We start from the raw sequence: 20,157 nt of genomic DNA on the forward strand, positions 1-20,157 counted from the left end.
TTGTCTCCCAAGACGTCAGGCGGTCCGCCTTTTTCCCTTCGTCAGCAGCTTTTGATCTAATCCCACTAAATCAAGAAGAATAAGAGTCGGCATTGGTTGTGACGGAAGAAGTCGAGGGAATTGAAAGCACACACATACACCGACAGTCACTCACACACACACACACACACGCACACGCACACGCACACGCACACGCACACGCACACGCACACGCACACATATATATGAAAATGCATATGGTGAGATACTGGTGTGTAAATAGATACTTTGGCAGATATACATATCATTATGCTCTCACACATGGTGCAGATCAGATAAATCCACTTAGCAACCTGCCACCGGCACTCAGGAAGGAATCAGACAGAAGGAGAGTGCCAGTCAAATGATACAGCAGGCAGATGCCTTTCTCTCAAGTGTGGAATGATCACACCAATATGAATGAATGTGTAGGAACAAACACTCACAAATCATCCGAAGTAAAGTGGACGTGTGGATGCAAGTGCCACCCCACACACACACACACACACACACACACACACACACACACACACACACACACACACACACACACACACACACACACACACACACACACACACACACACACACACACACACACACACACACACACACACACACACACACACACACACACACACACACACACACACACACACACACACACACACACACACACACACACACACACACACACACACACGCGCGCACACGCACGCACGCACACGCACGCACACGCACACGCACACACACCATTCATTTAGTATTACCCCGCTGACAGGGCAGAGCCAACTGAGAACTAAATTTCATCAATGTGTGTTGTAGGCCATTGACCCTCTGAAGATGCACTCATTTGCCTGAATAGAGCTTGAGTCCACACCTGAAATTAGACTTTAAAACCCACACTGGCACCGGAGAAAAGAGTTTTCCAGTGGCCGTCAAACAGCAGAGAATAGTCCCAAGCAGCCATTTAAAAGTATCTAAAGTGTTAAATCTGATGAGCCGTAAAGGAAGTTTGGCTCAGAGTTAAAGTGATACTGCTGATTCTGTTGTATGCAGATAATTATTTTAGACTGTCCTCCCATTAAAAACAACAGCATCGGTAATTTCAGCAAATGCTCCAAAACAACACATGTTCACATTCAAGTTACAAATGGCAATCATTGGCGATGGAGGCAGTTGTTTGCTTCCAGTTTTCTTTCGACAATCAGTGAGTCAATGTTGGTTTCTTTTATTCATGATTCCAACTGATCCTTAACCTTGATCAAATGGCCTGGCTGTAGAGTCGGTAATGCTGATCTGTTTGTGTATTGGTTGCTCCAACACTTTGGTCCAAACTGAAAAGTCTCATAAACTGTTGGATGGCTTTGCAAGAAAATTTGACATTCATGGTGCCGGGATGTTGAATCTTAATGACTCACTGATCAACTGACTTTTTCTGTAGCGCCCCTAGTTGTCCACGAGTTACACACGTTTGTCAATTGTTCCAAAATGTTCCAAACAATCTAGTTGGTTGTTTGTTTTTTTCAAACACTAAGCACATGAGGAAAAATTATACTGTAGCGTCACATCTGTGGTCCATGTAAAAGCAGGACTAGGAGATGGGCGAGCTGCACAGTCTTTTCTCAGGCAGGGTTCAGCTCCACTATGCTCTCCCTTTGAACTCAACAAAGAATAAAGGATACTGAGAAGTACATAAAAAAGTGGTGGGATGTGGTGTATGCGGGGCATAGACGTTATGGCCTCTCGTACATCTTCTCACATCTCTCCATCGGACACATGGAGCAGAAACACAATGTTGGTTTGTCGGTGAAGGAGCTGTAGAGAAGCTGTTAGAGCAGAGTCTGTCTGCATGATACTGTCGGCATTCACAAAAAGTACTGCTAGTGTGTTTTATAACTGCATTTGAGTTGCCCAGAATTTGTTACACAAGCCAGATATATATATATATATAAAGAGAAGAGAAGGCTAAGCTGAGACAAAGGTGGGGTGAGAGAAAAGACAGCAATCTATTAAGATTAAGTGAAATCAACAGCTTTCTTCGCTCAGCTTAATTTCAGGGTTGGCTGCCCTAAAATGGCCCAATTTTCTCCTCAGAAAGGGCACAGACATTTCAGGTGTATGAACATCAGTTTGAGACCGGATTTGACAGCCCTTCACTTTTGAAGCCATTAGGAAGAGGATACACTGACAGCATCATTGAGCAAAATGTTTTGGCTTCTCGTGTTAAGTCTTAACTCCAGGTTGGCCTTGCTTACTATGTGCTTACATACTGTACCTCAGTATGTAGGCACCAAACCCAATTATGCTTGACTTTGCTCACATCAGCCGCATTTCAATGAAAGTGGAGATAACAAGAGCTCTGCTATAACTAAAAACCCTATTTTTAGCAGTGTTCGGCACAGACAATAAATTGCCGTCTCTGGTTTGGATGTCATTATAAGTGCCTTAGGTTTTCAAGATACAATGATTTGGTCTAATGGGCAGATAAAGAATCGACTTGACACTGACCTAGTACACAGATAAAGCTGTTATGATCAAAATGAATTACTGATGAAGTTGAAATAAATTATTTTGTGGGAAAAATAAGGATAAGAAGCCAGGATGTGAGGACACCATGTACTGTATGTGATCTTCTGCCAAAGGTGCAGTTTTACGATGCACGTAATTGATGATGTAGCTATTGTTATTTTCCTCTGCATGCTTTCAACTTATCAAAATTGATGACTGTGTGCTTGCTGTGCAGGTGCTGAACACCAATTTATAAGTTATGGTAATGCACCATTTAACTGAGAACCAATTAGGAACCATTATGATGTTGATAATCTTTCAAGCCAGGGCTCATTATTTCTCTTAACCCAAAAATTAATTTAGTACTATCAGCATCCCGATACAGTATAGCATAAGAGCATCACCATCAATCTTGTTGATTAAAAGTAAAGCTATTACACAAGCTCTTTGTCTACATCAAATAAACACTACAAAAAGACAGTTTTACTGAAGGCTTAGCTCTTTTTTGTAATTAGTATGATTTCGTCCAGTAACATTATCCTTTCAAAAGGCTGTCACTCAGCAGGTAAAATGAATTTGAACTAACACTTAATTTGTTCAAATTATATACTACAGTTTGCTTCCACTGCCTCAGTTGAGTGACAAGCTAATGTTACTCTAAGGTTTAATCAAATGCATCCACAACTCTTCTCAGTAGGTAAAGGACATTATCATATATTCAGCGATTGTGTTTTTCCACTTTGTGTTATAGAGAACAACAAAAATCCTACTTTACTCAGGATAAAGATGGAGCATTTTAGGAAAAGCCAGGTGTTACTACATGATATTTCCTCTGTCTGCCTCAGGCAACGTTTCATGAGAAATAAAGCATGGTGAGGGAAAGGAGGGGTGATGAATGGCTGATAGTATTGGTTTTACTGGAGCTCGTCTCAATATGTCCGCTGGCCTTGGAGTCTAATGTATTCAGAGCTAAAACACTACTTCCCTGTTTCCATTTACTCAGCACGCACACACGCACACGCACACACACGCACACGCACACACACACGCACACACGCACACACGCACACACGCACACACGCACACACGGTTTCCTTCTGTGTCTTTTAGAGAAATTGCGTGTACGTGCCCGTGGGATTAATAGAATAATTTATTACACGTGCGCGCTTGTGTGCATTGTAACTTGTGAGCAGACTTCATCACGCATAACAAGAAGCAGTGTACTACACTTGTGCACGTGTCTGTCACCTGTCATCTGTTAGATGTTTTCTTTTAGGCGATTACACGCATGTGCGTTCGTATGTTAATTGACTGTGTAGTACGCTGCTTCTTGTTATGTGCGATGAAGTCTGCGCACAAGTTAAAACGCACACACACACGTGTAAAAAATATTTATTATCTTCATGCAAGAATGTGTGCACACACACACACACACACACACACACACACACACACACACACACACACACACACACACACACACACACACACACACACACACACACACACACACACACACACACACACACACACACACACACACACACACACACACACACACACACACACACACACACACACACACACACACACACACACACACACACACACACACACACACACACACACACACACACACACACACACACACACCCCCTTGCTGTACCTGTCTGTCTAGCTTGTTTTCCCCACTCACTTTTCCCAGCGAGAGCCAACTGTTCTGGCCCTGCAGCCAGTAGAAGCTGACCTCCCTTAGCCTTTCTTCACAGTGAGAAAACTGAGGCAGTATAAAAAATAAGATGGAAACTCTCCACTCTACCCATGTCTCTTGGCCTGTCACAATTCTTCTTGCACACACTAGATAAAATGGCTTACACAGGGACAATAGAATTGTTTTTTCTGCAGACATGTTGAGATGTTATAGCTGGACAAGCACGGGTGTAATTAATAGCGTTGATAATGTCTGCACTCTATGTAGGATTATCAGGCCACATTTACACTTACAATACAGATGTGATTTGATACACTTTTGTTTACAACTAGCTACATACAGTTTGTGTTTGGATGCCAGAACACAAATCTGATTATACTCATTATCGTTTTCCTGGGCTACATGCAAATCAGAGTCAGCACTGCTCAAGTCCATGGTGTTGTGGTAATGCACCTAAAGATCATCAGAGATAACAAAATGCCCGGAGAATATGTATAATATTTTGGCATATTGATAATAATATAGCAAAATCCCTCTTTCCTCTTCTTGTAAAAAGTAAAACAATTGCTCATCTTGAACTTGGAGGTGTTCATACTCATCTAATAACATGTGATTTGGAAATGACCAAGTATAAATCATACGTTGTAAAAACCACGCTTGACCATTGGCCAATGGATAGCTTGCAGCGCGATATCTTAGTAGGAGGTGTACATTTGGAATTCGGCAGGCAGAAACTTTGTTAACATTAATTCAAATGTTTTAATTAATTCATCAATTAATTAATTAATTAACATGTCTCCTCCTCCTCCTGATCTAATTACACATGAGGGACATGTTTAGGCACACGGACAATCCTACAAGTCCATATCTCTATAAAGCTCTGTACTGAACAAGAATGCTGAGTTCTCTAAGCCCCTTTTTAAAAATTGAAATCAACTGTCAGGGATTTCAATACTTCTTGTAACTAAACCATGTCCACATATTCAGTCTAACTCGGAAAGTAATTACTGAAGCTTAAGAGGCAACAACTGCCATTTCATCAAGATATGTAGTGGAGATCAAAATTAGAGAACAACGAATCAATACTTGATTTATACTGAAATAGTAATCCATAATGTGATAGAATATCCGCTGTAGCTATACCACTGCTGGACTATCATGTTTTTTTTTTAATAACCAAGGCACTTCAACAAAAACATTTAGTGAAAAAAGCAGTGAGCAAAATTAGAGAACACTTTCAGATACCTCCCAGTTATTGACGTTAATCTGGCATCTGGTGACAATTTACTTTATTTTTGGACACATCCTATGTATCGGGCAGCTCTCCTGGTATCTTTGCAAGATGGCAAACTGCTCTAAGGTGACTGAAACCCTGCAACAGCAGGTTGTCCAGATGAAGGCCAAAGGGATGACCCTCTCAGCCATCAGAGAGAGTTTGGGCATTCCAAATCTGATTTCAAGAATATTAAAACTTGTCAACAACAACAAGTCAATTAATCTAAAAAGTCCCTAAAAAGGCCGGTCATCCACATAAAACAAGTGTATTAGAGGACAGGAATATGCAAAGACTCTCAATCGGGAATCGGTTCAACACTTCAGCTGGAGTTTCTTGACAGTTCAGTGCTGAACAGGGCAAGGATCTGTCTCGGCACACAGTGTCACGTCATTTAAGACAATTGGGACTGAAAACCTACTCTGCAGTGACCAAACATCTCATCAGCAGAAAGACTGAAAAGGCTAGACTTGGCTTTGCTGAGGAGCCCGTTGTGTGGACAGAGGACAAGTGGCCCAAAGTGCACATCAGTGATGAGAGGAAGTTACTGAACTGTGAAAGAGACTGAAGAAGAAAGGACTGAGATCAAATCAGAGCAGTGTGAGAAACTAGTAAATGTCCTGTGGGCGGAGATGTGATAAAGTCATTCAAAGCAAGGGCCTCTACACTTTCTATTCATTTTTTAATCCTATAGCACGAAGAAAGCATTGTTTAAATCTTTTCTTTTTTTGTTAAAGTGCCTTGGTGTGGAGTGGTTAGAGCAGTCGCCCCGTGTAAAGAGGCTGAAGGTCCTCGAGGCAGCAGCCGCAGGTTTGACTACGACCTGCAGCCCTTTGCTGCATATCTCCCCTCTCTCTCACCCCATTTCCTGTCCGTCCTATCTAAGAAAAGGATTGAAATACTGCCAAAAACATAAAAGTTTTTAAGTAAAAATCAAGTATTTATTAGTTGTTCTCCCCCCCTCTGTACTTCAAATCTGAAACAAAGGTCTTTACCAAGTGTGTGGTGGTGGTGAATATCTGTGTGTGTGTGTGTGTGTGTGTGTGTGTGTGTGTGTGTGTGTGTGTGGTTGTCGTCTGTAAGGGGTTAGACATAAGAGTAGTAGTGATGAAATGCTGTAAAATCTGGAAAGTTGCTAACAAGCACATTGATTTGAGCTTAGAGGGGAACAACAGAGAGAAAGAGTGAGAGGGAGCCAGGCTAAGACAGAAGGAGAGGTTATGAGACACAAGGCAAGAGGAGAGGAGGTGAGAGGAGCTGAGAAGAGAGGAAAAGGGAGACAGGAGCTGAGACGAGAGGAGAGGACAGGAGAGGAGAGACCAGAGCTGAGAGGAGCATAAAGGGAAAGGAAATGAGAGAAGCTAAGAGGAGCTGAGAGGAGCTGCCAGTGGAGAGGAGTTAGCAGTTTGTTTCTGCTAACTCACACACTTCAAGAAGACAAAATGATGCAGACGGAGCATACTTCTCATTTTCACGCTCTAGTTTCTAACAAAGAGACAAGCTGACGCTCTATCTCACAGCACACACACACACACACACACACACACACACACACACACACACACACACACACACACACACACACACACACACACACACACACACACACACACACACACACACACACACACACACACACACACACACACACACACACACACACACACACACACACACACACACACACACACACACACACACACACACACACACACACACACACACACACACACACACAGATTAATGTTAATGTGCTATAGTTTCACAGAGAGAGAGCTTTACCTCACAAGTCTCTTTAGGAGATTCTCACACCTCAGCAGCTTCTCTTGAATAAAGCGATCGGATACACACTCCTCTCATATATCAAAGTTTGGATATTTTTAATAGTAGACACTTCTCCCTCGCACTTACAGCCAAGTGTATAATAATACTTCGAGTCATCTGCTTTACAAGTCATTTCCCTGTAAACTTGCATAGCTGTTGAAAAATAAATCAGAAGCAACAGAAGAGTACTGAAGTTATGGGGAAAAAAGAAAAGAAAAAGCAGCGATGTAAGGAAAGTGAGAAAAGCTTAATTGCCAGAGAGAAGAAAGGAAAGCAAGATCAGGATTTTAAAGAGGATGTGTATGCATGTGTGTGTGTGTGTGTTCTTATCTCCTTGGGGCAGGTATAATAAGGCAGCTCATAGTCAGCCTGTGAGAGAGCAGGAGGTGAACCGAGGTCATTGACTCCAGTCTCTCTACACACTGCACTTTAATGACAGCAGAAGTGAGAGAGTCAGACTGATGAGGGAGAAGGAGAAATAAGAGGGTTTATAAGCTACAGAGTCACACAAAGCATTACTTTGACTTAACAGAAAAGCATAAACACCTCAGAACAAAAAGAGGAAAAAGCAGTAAACACCTAAAAAAGATAGTACATCCATTTGCTTATTCTGCATATTATAAAAGTAATATTTCTGAGCAGAAATGCATTTTTTTCCTAGCTGAAAGTGTGCAGAGATAATTTGTACCGAGTTTGTCTAAATACAAAGTATTTCACCTGGTATTTTAATAATCTTAAGCCCAGTTCAGAAGATTAGCAGCGACACAAAACCATTTTAGAAAGGTAAAAGTTGCAGTGCTGTGAACTAACCTGTCTCATCTGGCCTCAAACCGGCGCATGTTGTCGCCTATGACTCAGCTTGTCAAATCGCTAGCAGCTGTTTTTTTAACGTAAGGCACACACCTGTTGCAACAGCCAATTAAGACTTAGAAAAGTCCGCTGGTCATGTCACAAACTGCCAGCTTGTTGATATGGCAGTTATGGACAGTGCAACAAGCTTGCGAGAGAGAGAGAAAGAAAGAAAGATTGAAAGAGACAATCCGTTACAGATCTGCACGTTGCAAGTAGTTGCAGGCAGCTGCAAGTAGTTGCAAGTTTCAACTCATCTCGTCGCAAATCTATGGTCTGAACTGGGCTTTAGACGTTGCCACACAAATAATGTAACAAGGTCGGAACACAATAATTTCACCAATGCTGACAACCAGATAAAGGGAGAGAGGAAATTGTAACCAGAAGCAACTGGATATACTAAGAACACAGCAAAAAGAAGGAAGGAACAAATTAAATGAATGTGAAGTGGCCATAAGGAGAGCTGAAAGCAAGCACGAGAGAGAGAGAGAATGAGAGAGAGAGCAAAAAACTGAGAAAAACAAGTATGCAACTGAGAGAATCTGAAGACCAATCCAGTTTTATAAGGCATTACGTAACCTCTAGTGGATAGCTCTTTTTGCATTAATCTCTTGGGTTATGCAAGCCATTTCTGGGCCAAATCACTAGACTTAGAGCAATGAGCTTATGATGCAAACTAGCTTTGGTTCCTTTACAGCACACAGTCACTGCTATAGTAGTACATGCACATTAATGGATTCACAAGAACATGGAGCCTTTCTCTTCCTGTAAAATGCTCCCTTTAACACAAGAAAGACGAAGATATCTGTAGACGCTCTACTCAACCGATACAACAGTCAAGTTGTAAGTACATCTAAACTGTCCAGACTTACATAATAAATAAAGTGGAATTTAATTATAGGTAATTAAAGGTATGAATACATTTTTGTTGAAACATCAATGCTTCACACATCTTCAACTCGGCAGCACAGAAGATCTTTACAATCACCACAGTTTCAAGATTAGTGTCATCACTTCAGTATCCAACCAAATCTCTCCCCTTCTGTTCCTGAGTTACGGCATTGAATAATGAAAAGTAATATTATGTTGTCACAGTTTAGTTGACCTTTGACCTTTTGGTCAAAGTGGACACTTGGGTCACGTTTGTAGAAAATACCTGCAGGGGTTCCTGAGATATTGCATTCACAAGATTGAGACAGACTTATGGACGTATGGACATAGGGACAGACTGACAACTTGAAAACATAATGCTTTTGGCCACAGCTATCACCTGTGCGGAGGCATAAAACGTTTGTGGTTTGGGTTAAAATAAGTACACAAACATTGATCCACTGGGTGAAAGGTGTTTTGGGACCCATCCACTGACCCAATTTCCTACCTATATGGATTTTGGTGCTCTTAAACTATGTGGCCTGATTTTCTTCTTTGCTCTGGTCAGTGTGGGGCTTGATATGTGGATTACATGTGCATTACTTCTCGTAGATGTATGTATGAACAGTGAATGAGGACAGCCTGCTCAATGTGAAACTGACTCCGCCAGGGAACTCTCAGTTGGAGATCTTTTGGGAAGGGCCGGAAATACTGGTTGCTGATTGGATAGATCATCCGTCTATCACCACTTATGTTGGTGATAGACAGACCAAATCAACCAATCAGATCAAAAAAGCTCATGACATACTAACAGAGCGTACAGGCAAAGCTCAGAAAGTAAACAACATGTCCGTAAAGGATATTTGCCATTTGTGTAACACAAATTTATGGATAAAAGGCACAATTTCAGGTGCCAACAGAAGGATCCAAGAGAATAAAGCATTAGTGAACGGCTTGCTCGATAGCTGCACTCAATTTATCCGCGGATGCCGCCATGTTGTTTACATTGAACAGTCACTTCTCGCTGCGTCACACTACGGCCTGCCTTAAAAACCAACGCTGATTGGTTTGGTCGCTTGGAAAACGTCTCCAAATTTTCTCTGCCACAGGTTACCAGACTGATCTGCAAGTAAAATACAATGGAGCTTGCAAGATCAGGAATGATCTCGTGAGGCTACTTCTATGTGCCTAAAAGCAACACCCACTGTTGTCCTGCTTTACAACTAGACACAATAGGCTAAACTTTTAAATTTGCTGACCAGTCCAAAAGCTATAAACGTCAAACCTCACTCACCAACATACCTATGTACACAGGACGGCTGGATATTCTTGTGGTGGTGTGAGAATGGAGTAGAAAAGACTTATGAGAAAACACACTGAACAAAAGACACTGATTGAGATTTCTTTTGTTATATGAATGGTTGACTTTGATAGTTTGACTGACAAAAATAGAGGACAGGAGGATACGTCTGAGGAAGCAGAACTAGAATAACTGAAAAGAACAGGGAACATAGCTGGCAATGTACAAAGGCACATAAAAACCTTTTGTGGCACGGATTAAACTTGAAGTGCAAAAGATTTGTGAACAGATGGCCTTTATAGCAACTGTTAACCATTACTAAAAGAGCTGTAAACATTGATCTTGACCACTACAGAAAATTTAACCATTACCTTTAGACACATTGTCATCTTTTTTGGTGAAACAAATTATAAGAAAACAGCAGCATTAACTTTAGCAGTAATTCTCAATAATAGCACCATTCATTGCATTATGATTGCAACTCGTAACAGCAGCATAAAGCCACATTATTGCCAAACAGCAGCATTAACTAATAAAAGTAAGCTGTTGGGTTCAAAGACCGATGGACAAATTGAGAAATGGTCTGAAACGGACTTATAGACTTTGAGGAAAAATAATAGAAGAATAAGTTCAGCTAGGCATGTGCATGAGCAGTGCAAACTATGATTGAAAATCTATTGTGATGTTTTTGCGCAGTCCACCGACTCTTGTAGTCTTTACTGCTGTACACATGCTTTCATGTGATTTGAAGAGTTGTGAAAGCAGGTATGAAATAGAAAATGCATAAAAATGTGTTGTGTGTGATACATATGAATAAATGTAGACATACGTTATCCATAATGGCACAATCAAGCAGGTGTTTTTATTTAAATACTTAGTTGTGATGATAGACCACCTTCTATCCTAGAAAGACCAAAGACATTGAATCCGTCTGGAAAAGCATAAAATAAAGCATTTGTTTTCTCCACTGCTTTTGGGATGAGTAGTCAAGTTCTCTTTTTTTTCTACTTGACCGCCACTTCAAAGTCAAAATTATTTCACCAAGTGAAAATCAAAAAGACTGTAGGTCAACCCCTTGAGAAACTGAGCCTGCCACAATAACACAGTAAGGCTGTCCAACAATATTGTCTGATCCAAACCATGTCCTGAACAATGGAAACACATTTCTATCATCACAATGGAGGTTCAGGGTATCACAATTTTAATAAGGTTAGACTAAAGCACCATTGTGCACCAGTCAATCCTAAAACTAATTACGGAGCTTAATCCCAGATCAAAAGGGGTCTTGAATGTATCTTCTCCGTGACTGTAATGTTAAATCTATGTACCCATGTTTTTTGTCTTATGTGTTTTGAGTTTTGTGTTTGTTGATGTTGCAATTGGAGCTGTGGGGATGCAAGAAAAAGTTTAGACTTGATCTGACAATAAAGTATTATAGTATCATATTGCATCATATATTGTACTATTTTGTAATATTGCAGGAGATACAGCAAAAAACCTTTACCTTAAAAACGACACAAATATGCATATTTCCGTTTTTCTCGTAACAACGCCAGGACTAAAAAACACCTTGCACTCACTGTCAGCACATCTCAGGAACAAAATATACTCGATGCTTTTGGATTCCTTACTGTTTCTCTTTCGTTAACTGTATTGGAGGGGTTGATTGGCTGTAACTCTCTTTCCACCTCCAACCCCAAAAGGCTAATCTCCATGGCAACTGAGACATTACCTGCAGTTGGGATGAGATTGTGGGCCTTGACAACTCAAGAGATGAAGAGGGAGTGCACGAGACAGAAAGAGTGAGTCACAGAGAGAACCAGAAGAGAGTATTAACTTCAGTTGGATTCTAAATCGGTAACCGGGACACATTCCACTTGGAAAAATAGTGAGCCTGAGAAATATGTATAAAGACAAACATGTATTTTCCGATGTTCTTGGCCAAAAATGCTAACACAGAATATTGCTTGTTATTAATAATCCTATGAAGTTAACACATATACAATATATAATAACAGTAACTTATGAGAATTAACAAACGAAACAGAATCTAGCATTAAAATAGATCTTGCGTTCGACCCTTCACTTACCCTTCGGTTAAGCTTTGGACTGTTCTGTGGAGAAATAAGAATGTGACAAACAAAAATCGAAAAATAAAACATTTTTCAATACAGTGACTACTTCTGCGGTCCACATGGCATGCCCAGTGTGTGCTACATTACAAAAGGCCATATCTTCCTATCTTTTGCCAGATTCTTTTATCTTTCAGGATTACTGAACTTTCTATATGTCTCTTTACAGTAGTGACAGGATCAGACACAAAGGTGCTGACCACCTACCTTCACATTGACTGCAGCAGCTTTCAGTGATCTGCACCCTGGAGTCTATAATGTAGAGCAGGCAGAGTCCTGTCTTTTCTCCTTCTCACACTAATACATCTCAGGTGCCTTACCAATCTAATTGGCACCACATTTTAGCTTCATTTCCATCAAGCTGCTCAGTTGGCCCACATTGCGAAGAATGCACACTCAGCAAAGATGGAGACATGCAAAAACCTCTATTGAATTAATTCAGGTTTGTGTGCTGTTGTGTGTGAGCACGTAAGTGGGTGGTGCAAGAAAAGTGTCTGCTTTGTGCAGAAAAGAAAGACAGTGCAAGATGCATTTATCAGGGAGTCGTCAAAAAATAATCCAATGCAAAAAGCCATTTTATGCATATTTGAATAACACAAGTCCCAGCCCAAACTCCAATGATGCCAACTCAGCACTTGTGCTGCTCTCCCCTCTCCGCCCAAGTCTCCCCTACTTGCTTCTCCAGTGAAATGTTCTCATCAGTCCATCCACCTGCACAGTGAGCCTGGAGACTGAAATATGTCACAGAAAAGAGAGATTGTATGTGATTATATATTTCCTATAACATTATGACTTCCAAGCCACAGCACAACACACTCACTTTAATACAGAGAGCGTTTGAAAACTGATTAGAATTCAAAGGATATTGCATCTCAAGTTAAATCAATGGAAGTTGTTTTGTCCATATATTTTGGTTTATTTTCACTCCTAGCCATTGGGTGTGGGCAGCAGTATGTTAGTGAATCTCTGTGGGCTTCGATCATGCATCTCTAGTGAATAAAGTCCAGCCACCTGATTGAACTACTAACTGAAGACCACAAATCAGGGTGTATGTTATATACAGTGACACAAACCTAAGGCCAATTCATCCCCTCAGTGGCCAATTATAGCTACCTTCTGCTTCCTCCTCAGCCAACTACAACTCTCAGATGAGGCCATAAGAACAATGTCACACACACACACACACACACACACACACACACACACACACACACACACACACACACACACACACACACACACACACACACACACACACACACACACACACACACACACACACACACACACACACACACACACACACACACACACACACACACACACACACACACACACACACACACACACACACACACACACACACCCACACACACACACACACACACACACACACACACACACACACACACACACACACACACACTTTTTGTTCAGTTTTGTTCCAATAATGGTCAGTGTTGTCCAAAGAAAAGCAAAGAAATGTCTCTATATCTGTTTTTGGACTCAACTTCCACTAAGCAGCCTCTCAATTGTTGTTTGTGTGCCTTGTTTTCTATTTGTCTCAGTCGGCCTGCCTATCCAGATTGTCAGACCATTTGTCTGTTTGTTTTAGTTGGCAATTTTTTTTTTTATCTGTGTGTCTGGCTACATCTCTGTGTGTCCTTGTGAGTACTCTTGCACATTATTTAGGACAGGATAAACAATGGAAAAAGTGCAGTAAGATCATAAAAATGGACAATACTAGGAACATGTGAGAGAAAATTCTGGAATGTAATAATAGACAAAAACAGTATAGTAAGAAATCTGATTCGAAATAGACTGCAGTGTACATATTTGAAGTCACACTGCAATCATAACCTAACACAATGTAACAGGACATTGTTTACCCGTCAGTATGCCCCTTCACATCCTTCACACCAGCATGCAAAACTCGGACTTAAAAACACATCTGTCATTTTTTATTTGAGTGACATTTTTGTTGAATAATGATAGTGAGCTATTCAAGGTGTCACTATTGCTTCTTTCTTTCTTGTTTTTTAATGAAAAAAAACAATTGCATTCGCAGTGAAACAACATACAAATGCTGTAGATTTTCTGTGCAGAGAGACTGCTTTAATTACAAAGAAGTACGGATCTGTATGCCACTAATAGTTAAAACATTATATTGTACTTTTAGCAGCATCTGTCTGTTCAGAATTGATTTGTCACTGACGGTTTAACTGAACCAATCCTTTAGGAGAGAGGGTTTCGAAGTCTGAGACTGTGGACCTCTCCTCAGATAAAACTTGAAAAGAGGTGCCACTTCAATAGTTTACTTGCTGTTTCCCTCAGTTCTTGGATGCCTATGGGATCATGATTATGTTCTCTTATCCCTTAGATGCTTAACAATTGAGCCAAGATAGCCTTATACTGCCGTTTGACATAATTTCAAACTACACCTCATTCATTTTTAAAAAGTCTGCCCTCAGGCATTTATTAGTTTGGGACTCTGGGAAAGTAGGAAATTACTGTTGAGGCAATTGATCTTCTTTTGATAGCTCATGTACATGAGCTCAACAGTGACCGCCCACTTTTTGAAAAGCTCCAGTTCCGGAAATTATTTTCCCCATTAATTTACTCCATTGACGTTTCAGAAAATCCTTTTATAAAGAGGATTTTCATTTCGGGGACCACACTGTTGAGCGCTATAACTAATAGAATATATTTTCACTTCCATTCAATGAGCCTCCCTTGACACAGTTTTGAACCCACTCTAGACACCTCTGCTTTATAGTATAGTATAGAATGTACATTATAATGTAAAACAAGTTGGCTGTAAGGTTTTCTAAACATTAGCCAAAGATCAATAAAGGCATCACAGATTTAGTGGGAATATGATTTATGCAACTCCATGACAGCTAAACTGCATTAGCACATAGTTCAACCATAACACCGAAATGAAAGGTGTGAGAACAAAAAACAACAACAAAGAACGATTGGACACACTGCATAACCCTTCTCTGTTCCACTTTACTGCAGCAAACCATGCGGAAAGATTGACCACATGAGGCAAAGTTGATGTGCCATTTCTCTAACCAGTGTTTTTTAAGGAATTAGGATCTGAATGCAGTTTGAAAAAAGATTAGACTGCTCTCTCAAGTAATCCAATTTTTTTCCTTCCAATGCCACTCTATGTGGGCGAGGTGCACAAAATAATTCTTCATGCTGGTATGTTAGATTGCACTTCACAGTTGCCTAAAACACATTGCGGCCCGGGTTATGAGAAAGACAGATTTTAAAATGTGGTTTCCCGAGACACTATAGTGACACGCATGCAGTAAAAATCATCCTGCCATCAATTTCAAGTCTGGCAACTGAGCTCAGCGTTGTGGATGATTTTATTTTTTCCATCTCCAAACTCATTTTTAAAAATAAAATTCCTCTAGATTTTCATACTCCCTCTTGCTCCCTTCAGAGGTGTTATGTCTCTACAAAATGACTGCCAAAGGCAGGGGTCATTACATACCTTTTCTGTGATTTGTGAGAGTTGTTGCAGGCGGTGCACAGTGCAAGTGTGCAGCAGGGTTTCTATAGACATCATTATATTGATCTACCCTATATCTGTGTCATCACATTTATCAACAACTGCAGAACGGCAAAGACTATTGGGCAATCAAGGCTGAACAAAGATGTTACCCATTTAAAGTGTGATTCAGTTGCCTTCTCAAACTCATACCTATTCATAATTCTACTGTTCAACATAAGCAAGCCATCTTCTCAGGATCCTGACAACCTGTGTGATTTATTCAGGCTCAGCCATGAAGTAGATATTGCATAGACTGGACAGAACAAGCCTGAGGGATCTCTCCCAACAGGGTTGATTTACATTCAGCCACCCGTCTGTGTGTGTGTGCGCGCGTGTTGGCTCTATAGCTGTATCCGTCAGCAGAAGCATGCAGGCGCGCTGACACAGGGCATAAAATGACACACACCAACGCAGTCCCACTGACAGGAAGCTGTGGAGTGCGTCAGTATAGGATCAATACAGCAACAAATAAATCAACAGGACCTTAGAGCACTCATAAATAATCTTAAGTGAGAATGGGGTGTTTTTGGAGCACAATGCTCACTTAAATATGTTAAATACAGTATGTGGGTGTGCAAGCATTTCCTTGTCTGAATAATCCCTGTACACGTAATGTCACCTACTGGATTCTTTTAATGCCAATTCAGATTCAGAAGAAAACACTGGTTGATTGGATACATGAGAAATGAGATTAACATATGCATTATCATCAGCTGCTCAAAAACAACATACAGCATGGCATTTGGTAGCTTTAGGGTACAGTAACTCACCCTTGCAGCTCCTTGACAGACATGGAGATCTTTAGGTTATGTCCCAAAACATGGAGGGCAGTGAGGATGTCAGCCCACTGGACCATCTCTCCCAGAGGACCCCCCTTCAGCACTTTGGGGCTGAAGACGTCTCCGGACTCCTCTGTTAGGAAACCCACATGGACCAGGATCTGAAGGAGGACAGGGACAAATTGTGGCAGAGAGTTAATAAAAGTCTTTGGAGAAACTCGATAACAAAAACTCCATTTGAAAAGAATATGGACATTAAAAAATATCATAGGTGCAGAAGCTTGTTGAGGCTGTTAATGACTACTTCATAATCATAAGTGGTCTCTAACTAACAAGACTTAAAGCTGGGGTAGGCAGTTTTCTCAAAAAAAGCAAAAAATACGGCTTACTTCATAGTGGGATCAGTGTTTTTATTACCCAAATGATGACCTAAACTGAAATTATTCCTTTATGTGCTCCAGCAATGTCAAGTTCAACAGAAAAAAATGCCCACACATATTTCTTTGTCTATATTTCATAAATTATTTAACAAAAGTTTGCCCGTTATAATTTAATAATTATTAATGCTGTCCTGCTGCAAAGTATTTCACACTTGTATTGTATCATTGTACTCTGAACTCAAAGAAGCATAAATATCTAAAAAGCATATTTTCCCTGTTAGTCAGTAAGCCTGAACGCATCCAGTCCTCGTTATGATGTACCATAATGTACCTCTATCACTTATAACTTATAAAGACAAAATGCCCAATGTCATAAACTACATCTAATTTAATGTGATTTATATCATATCATTTATAGATTTGTGCATACTGTGTTGTATGAAGTTAAGCTCCTTGATAATTAAGCTTCTGCAGGGTGCACTGTTTTAATGAGTTTGAGGATTAGAATCGTTAGCATTTCAGACCCTTCCAAAGGAAATTATGGAAAAGTAATTCTTAGAAATCCCAAATGATTTATCCCCTAGTGCTCCGTTGGAACATCACGCACATTTCTCATTTCATATGCAGCGTATGTCTACATACAGATAACTACTGTAACTAATTCCTAGGCGCCCGATGGGAAAATCCTTTTTTTTATAAAATATCATTTAACACATGTGAGGGAATGATCACAGTTTATATGTTGGACTATTATACTTACAGGCTACAGTGCTGTCATGCATGTCCACCTAGCTACTGCGTAATTAGTGCAGCCCACCGAGAAATGAGCAACATGTTGCCTTTTCACAGCGGATTAGACACAGCCATGTCCAAACGCTGCTCTGCGGAGTAATCCTGATTAGTTAACGCAGCATCAACAACTCCATGCAACATAATGAGTTTAAGGCAAAATGTGTGGAGTTTGCCAGAAACTTTTGACAGCAAATGCTTACTATGTGTCTCTCTCTATGCTTTTATGTAAGTGCATGTGCGTCCTATGGTTGTACCTTCATGGCTTTAAGCTGTAGAGGTAATGAGTAAAAGCTTCCAAGAGCTTTTTAGAAACGAGCCGCAGTGAACTCTCGTACAGTATTACTTTCTTCCCCTCTCCATCATGCCACATTAGCCACAATGCACTAATGCTTGAAGGTTACTGAAGGAGTCAACACAGGCACAAGCCCACAACAAACAAACGCACATAGTGCTCGTAAATATTGCACATTAATGATCTTGGAGAAGATTATGTCTGAATAACAGAAAGACAAAGAACACTGGATATCTGTTTATTAATATTTTTATATAATCATAAAAAAATCATATAGAGTGCAGGGTTGATTGTTATCATATATATATAATACAATTGTTAAAGTCATTCCACTAAAGTTGACATGTACAAAATGTGTGTAAAACATTGGACAATGATGTGCATGCAGCAAGTCAAGCTCCAGTGAGATTCCAGCTAGCGTGAAAAATCCCCTGATTTAATAAGCCTGCTCTATTAACTTCTGCTTCATAAAAAAGATAAGTGAAATTTAATTGCAGTTTGGGTGGCAGATGGCAAGAGTGAGAATTCATGGTGCCAATACTATTCACTCTCTTGGCTTGGCGGTGGGAATGGTGCTGGTGAGAGTGTATCACACAAACACTGGCAACCATACAAAAATGGAGATACGAGTAGGCAAATTTCACATACTGGCAGCAGCACAGTAACACTGGTAAATATGAGAAATATCACACAGTGGCTGCAGAGCTGAATAACAGTGTACTGGAAGTGGAATCCACACACAAATGAAAAGTTCAGAGGGAGAGAGCTGAAAGTGCTTTACAAAACCTGGAACCTTGCACCAATGATCTAGACCGCAGAGGGGGTATTTCACTTTCTCTGTAATAGCTAGTATTTATCTCCATTTGCAAATGTTAATTCCTCTGTACGGGAACCGAATTAGAGTGGAGTTCAATGACACATATCAGAGCAGCACTGGAGAAGTAACCTTTATATCACAGAATAGCAATCAATAGCTAGAACAGAGTGGAGAGAGAATCTAGTGTGGGTGGGTTCGCACTGTCTTTTACCGTGCAGATCACCATGCACACACTCTCGCTGGCAACACAATCTTGCATATTTACCTGAGCACTCACTTGAAAATAATGATGTACGGGTTGGAAAAGCCATGCAATGGAATGACGACAAAAGAGGGAGTAGCTCTGAAGCTAAAGCTGTACATCCTCATAAACTCGTATCACGGCCAGCTGCCTCCCTCAGGAATCTGATCACACACCAGAGAGTGGAGCTCTTTATACAGTGGACTTATTGCACTCCCAGATGGTGTGTGCCTGAGAGTGTGCTGACGGATTTTGAATTTTTGTTTGTTTTTGATTGTTTGCCTGCATTTGTTTCACACTGACATACATCAGTGAACTTGTGTGTGGTTTGGATGCTCACTTATTCGCCCTGTGCTCGGGGGATTCTTAGAAGGATCTGAAGCTACTTTCTACTGTTAACGTCCCGTGGGGATTGAGCACAGAGACCCGCCAAACCCACTGAGACAGACAGAGAGGTATGAGAAAATTGCTCTCATGCTCAAATCTATCACTCACCTTTAAAACGACCCATCTGCCGGTGCGTGTTCACACGCCACCACTCTTGCAGGTCTTTTCACAACATTGTCCCTATTCTGTAAGCTCTTTTTTATTTAACTGAGGTAAACTGTGAAATAAGGAAATATATTGTCTTTCATGTGCTTATGTTATGAATGTTTAATGAACTACAGTATGTCTAAGATGAATCTTTGGAAAGTCCTTGGTGCGTTCATATGACAGTAGAAGTGGCTCTCAAGAATGTGGTACCACTTCATTGCTCTGCTCCGCTCATCACTAACTGGCTAACGACAGAGGAATGCTAA

The 20,157-nt window shown here is 40.6% G+C and overlaps 1 protein-coding gene across 1 annotated transcript in view; it reads right to left on the reverse strand.

Annotated features, from left to right (window-relative positions):
* LOC310961368 (alpha-1,6-mannosylglycoprotein 6-beta-N-acetylglucosaminyltransferase B-like) overlaps positions 1-20,157 on the reverse strand; it is a gene marked incomplete at its 5' end in the record, with an annotated part of 110,638 nt that overhangs the window by 34,703 nt on the left and 55,778 nt on the right. Inside the window, one exon of the mRNA XM_083933400.1 lies at positions 16,827-16,996. Within this exon, the coding sequence (XP_083789526.1) occupies positions 16,827-16,996 (170 nt within the window). The remainder of the gene's footprint in view (positions 1-16,826; positions 16,997-20,157) is intronic.

This window comes from Echiichthys vipera, assembly GCF_963691815.1.
Source record: "Echiichthys vipera genome assembly, chromosome: 2".
In the NCBI taxonomy this organism is placed as follows: Eukaryota; Metazoa; Chordata; class Actinopteri; order Perciformes; family Trachinidae; genus Echiichthys; species Echiichthys vipera.